The sequence below is a fragment of the Myotis davidii genome, unplaced genomic scaffold, assembly GCF_000327345.1.
Source record: "Myotis davidii unplaced genomic scaffold, ASM32734v1 scaffold2363, whole genome shotgun sequence".
NCBI lineage: Eukaryota > Metazoa > Chordata > Mammalia > Chiroptera > Vespertilionidae > Myotis > Myotis davidii.
Genome location: NW_006293959.1, coordinates 11,482 through 16,320, shown reverse-complemented (window position 1 = coordinate 16,320; position 4,839 = coordinate 11,482). Strand labels below are relative to the sequence as shown.

Sequence of the window (4,839 nt, the reverse complement as noted above, 5' to 3'; positions counted from 1 at the left end):
GTATGTGTTACAATGTTGCTTAGAGTGCAGCTGAGAGGCCGGCAAGGCAGGCGGGGAACCTTGGCTTCCTCCGTCACTGAAGCAAGCAAGCCTCCCTGTTCGCGTCAGCTGCCTAGCTACTGGCCGCCATCTTGGTTGGAGGTTAATTTGCATATCTTGCTGATTAGCCAATGGGAAGGGTAGTGAAGTTACAGCTAATTACCATGTTTCTCTTTTATTAGATAGGATTATTATTAATAGCAAAGCTATCATTTAAAATTGAAGGAGACATAAAGAGCTTCCTAGATAAGAAAAAGCTCAAGGAGATAATCACCACCAAATCAGTATTATAAGGAAGGTTAAAGAGACTTAAGAAAAGGAGAAAATAAAAAGCAAAAATGTAAAGAAGAAAATCATCATGATGTAGAATACATGACCAACATTGTCAACCATCTCCACCTGACAAATAAAGACCCTTTCACCCAATCAATACACAATTCAAGTTGTTTTCAAATTCACATAAAAAATATGGACATATAAAATTTTAGTAGAAAAAACAAGTCAACACATCTATAAGGTTGAAATGATAAAGCATACGCTTTCTGATTAGAACTGAATTAAATTTAAAATACGTAGCAAAAATAAGTGAAAAATCACCAGGTGTTTGTACATTAAACAACACCAATTCAAATATTTCAAAGGTTAAGATAGAAATAACAAAGAAAATTTGAAAAAAAGTTAAACTGATTCAAAATAACAAGGCCTAGCAAGTGGAGCTCAGTGCTTAAGGGCTGACCTATGAACCAGGAGGTCAAGGTTCAATTCCCAGTCAGAGCACACACCAGGGTTGCAGGCTCCATCTTCAGTAGGGGGCATGCAAGTGATAGCTGATCAATGATTGTCTCTCATCATTGATGTTTCTATCTCTCTCTCTCTCTCCCTCTCTCTCTCTCTCTCTCTCAATTTCTCTCTGAAGTCAGTAGAAAACAAACAAATGAGTAAATAATCCAAAAAGTATGGAATATAGCTAAGACAATGCATTCATAACATTAAAAACTATAAGAGAAAAGACTGTCAATCAGTGGTCAAAATTCCTACTTTAAGCCTTGGGTGGTATAGCTCAGTGGTGAGAGTGTTGTCCCCAGAACCAAAGACTCCCACATTCAATTTCTGGTGAAGGGCCTGTACCTGTGTTGCAGGTTTGATCCCTGGCCTCCTTTGGGGTGTGTGCCAGAGGCAACCAATGAATGTGCCCCTCCCTCACTGGATGTTTCTCTCTCTCTCTCTCTCTCTTTCTCTCTCTCTCTCTCTTCCTCCTTACCTGCTTCCCCCCCTCTCTTTCACTCTTTCTAAAAATTAATGGGTGAAGATTAACAAAATGAAATAAACAAAAATATCTCACTCTAAGAAATTAGAAAAAGAACAAATTAAATACAGTGCACACACTCAGAAACACATGCACACTTTCATATATGAATGTGCATTTACATATACACACACAAAGGATACTAATAAGTGAGAGCAGAAACCTGTGATATAGAAAGGTTAAAAGTAAATAAATAAATTAATTAATTAATTAATAGCAGTAAAATTTATACTTAAAAAACATCAATGAGCCCTGGGTGGTTTGGCTCACTGGATAGAGCGTTGCCCTGTGGCCTGAAGGGTCCTGGGTTCAATTACGGTCAAAGGCATATGCCCAGGCTGCAGTATCGAATTCCAGTAGGGGTGTGCAGGAGGCAGTCGATCAATGATTCTCTCTTATCATTGATGTTTCTATCTCTCTCTCCTTCTGTCTTCCTCTTTAAAATCAATAAAAATATATTAAAAAACAAACAAAGAAAAATCAGTGACCTTGACCAATGATAACTAACTTGGCCAAAAATAATCACAAAATCAGGAATAAAAGGAGCCATTACTGTTAGTATTGAAGAAATGAAAAATATTCTAATAAATTATAATGATTAATTTCATGCTTATGAATCTGACAACTTAAAATGGACAAATTTCTATAAAGATATACATTATCCAGAACTGACTCAAGAAATATATATATATATATATAACTGAGAAAACCTAATACAAGTAAAAAAAAATATTTTGAACTTTGCCATCAACATAAAGGTTCAGAGTGAGATGGTTTCACTGGTGAATCTACTGAATAATTAAAAAATACATAATGCCAATTCATCACAATTGTTTATTCAGAAAATTCAGAAAGAACAGAAAAATTTCAACTTATTCTGAAAAGAAAAGGAACAAGTCATGGATCATGAAGAGATACCTGAATAAAGTTCTAGGTTAGATCACAGACACAGGGGCCTACAGAATACAAGGAATCTTCTCTTCACAGTCAATTTTGTACTTTAATTGATACATAAGAAGCAACCAGACGTTTCCTTGTTGTTCATGCATTCAACAATTCCAATAACCTCTGAAACAGATACAGGGCAGGGTCACTGCAAGACGAATGGAACCTCAGGGTCAACACCACAAACTACACAGTCACACAGCAGAGAAGGAAACTTAGTCTTAATTTTCCTTAAGTTCAGATGCTGGGGCTTATTTCTAAGTCTTACCTGCAGCATCTCTACTGCTGACCCCTGCAACCGATGCTCCAGATCTGATGGGCACTTAGGCTGTTTCCAGATCTTAGCTATGGTGAATTGTGCTGCTATGAAGAAGCAGATTTTTCTTTGTTGTTCATGCATTCAACAATTTCAATAACCTTTAACACAGATGCAGGGAAGGGTCACGGCAAGACCAATGGAACCTCAGTGGCAGCACCACAAACAACACAGCCACACAGCAGAGAAGGAAACTTAGTCTTAATTTTCCTTAAGTTCAGATGCTGGGGCTTATTTCTAAGTCTTACCTGCAGCAACTCTACTGCTGATCCCTGCAACTGATGCTCCAGATCTGAGATGAGATCTCTCAGCAAATTCCTCTGCTGGGCCAGCTCACTCTCAGCCTGAGCCAGGTCATTGAGATTCTCTGCCACCTCCTTCTTCAGCCTTTGCAGCTCCTTTTGCTCCACACTGGTGAAGATATCCCTCAGTTGTTTAAAGTAATTATGGAAACTTTTCAGTTCATTTTCTATTTGATCCTTCAGGAGTGAGAAAGAAAGACATGGACTCAGGTTATCAGGCAGACTGGGAGCCAGAAAAGAAAGTATCTGAACTGGATGTTCTCAGAGGGAATGAAATGGAAGCAGAGGAGCATTACTTTGTGACATGCTTACTTCCAGCCCTGTCCCTACCAGGGAAAGCATAAAGAATGGCTGATCAATGACTCTGGACATATCACCTGTCAGAAAACAAGAAAGAAGGGAGCTCCTTGTGACTAAAACCCAAAGTCCTGCCCCGATTCTTGGTTAATTACCAGAAAGAGTCTCCTCCTACCTTCTTGGAAGTTCCCTCTTCTTCAAGGTCATTATCCAATTTTTCAGCTTTCCGCTGCTCTGCCTTCAGCCTGTCCAGAGCTGCCTGGAGCTTTTCCTATGGGAGAGGAATCAGTTCAGGGTTAAGCTATGGGCTCTCTCCTCATCAGAAGAGAGGATTAATGGGAAGAAACAAGGGTCATCTCTAAAGAAACTGTAAAATGACCATTAGAACCTGTGATTTGAAGGAAACCTGATGTGGTTATATGTTCTTTAAAACTCACATGATAGAAGTCACCATTACTATATCAAGAGAAGACTGGTTCTCTTTGCCCTAGAAGAAAATATTGATACTGTAATAAGGAAAGAACTTAGGTCTTGATCTATCCAGCTGCGCAGTTACCCCTCATGTCTAAAGGGATGATGACAGCTTTGCTTGTGCACCAAACCTCTACCTATTAGCACAAGGTCTGAAAATATCTACTCCTTTACAGTCTGCTCATCATTTGTAATTGTGTGGAATGTATAGAAATGCCCTTCAGGCTTTGGAAGGCGAACATAGGAAGAAAAGTGATCATAGGCCTCAGGACTGTGGTGGCAAGAAAATTACTGTCAAATACAAAAGTTGAGATTTCCCATCAAGTACTATTTTCTGCCCTGTCTTTCCTCCATCCTGGTCTCTTACCTTGTACTCCTGGGCAATCTCCTCCATGAGGAAGGTGTGGTGACCACGGTGCTCTTGAGACCGCTCACAAAGCCAGCAAATGATTTTCTCATCCTCCTGGCAAAAGAGCCGGAGTTTTTCCCCATGGCGCACACAGAGATCTGTCTTTTGCTCCTCCTGTGGGCTCAACTTGACCTCCCTAAGCGCCTCCACAATGTTGGCCACATGTCGATTGGGACGCATGTTCTCAGGCTGGTAAGTGCTCCTGCACACAGGGCAGCTGCTCTCTCTTTGGCAGATCATGGACTCTCTGTTGTGTGCAGTGATGCAGGCTTGGCAAAATGTGTGCCCACAGTCCAGGCTCATGGGTTCTGTTAGGAGCTCCAGGCAGATGGGGCATGTTACCTCCTTCTTCATGTTCACCACGATTCCTGAAGCCATCACAGCTGCTCCCATGCTCGTTTCTCTCTTGATCTGAGGCTTCTGTTGCTCGCTGATCTCTGCCTGATTGGAAACATTAATGGGGGGCAGAGTAAGAATGGTAGGAATAAACATTGCTAATTGTGTAGAAATGAAGGATGGAGCAAGAACGGATGTAAAAGGACAAAAAAGGAAAAGTAGAGAGACAAGGCAAGGAGCATGGTGACCTAGAAAAAAAGACTATTTGTACCAATATTATTTATTTTAATATTTTTGTTAGTCTTCACTTGAGGATTTTTTTGCCATTGATTTTTACACAGGGTAGAAGGTAGGAAGGGGTAGAAAAAGAAAGGGAGAGAGAGAGAGATGAATGTGAGAGAGACAGATAAATTGGTTG

General features: G+C 40.2%; 1 protein-coding gene across 1 annotated transcript in view; it reads right to left on the bottom strand.

Annotated features, from left to right (window-relative positions):
• LOC102752970 (tripartite motif-containing protein 5) overlaps positions 1 to 4,493 on the bottom strand; it is a 9,142-nt gene extending 4,649 nt beyond the window's left edge. The window contains exons 1-3 of the mRNA XM_006767923.2: positions 4,044 to 4,493; positions 3,381 to 3,476; positions 2,855 to 3,085 (exon numbers count right to left, since the gene is read on the bottom strand). Of these exons, the coding sequence (XP_006767986.2) occupies positions 2,855 to 3,085; positions 3,381 to 3,476; positions 4,044 to 4,478 (762 nt within the window). The 5' untranslated portion in view covers positions 4,479 to 4,493. The remainder of the gene's footprint in view (positions 1 to 2,854; positions 3,086 to 3,380; positions 3,477 to 4,043) is intronic.
• Positions 4,494 to 4,839: the final 346 nt, after the last annotated feature.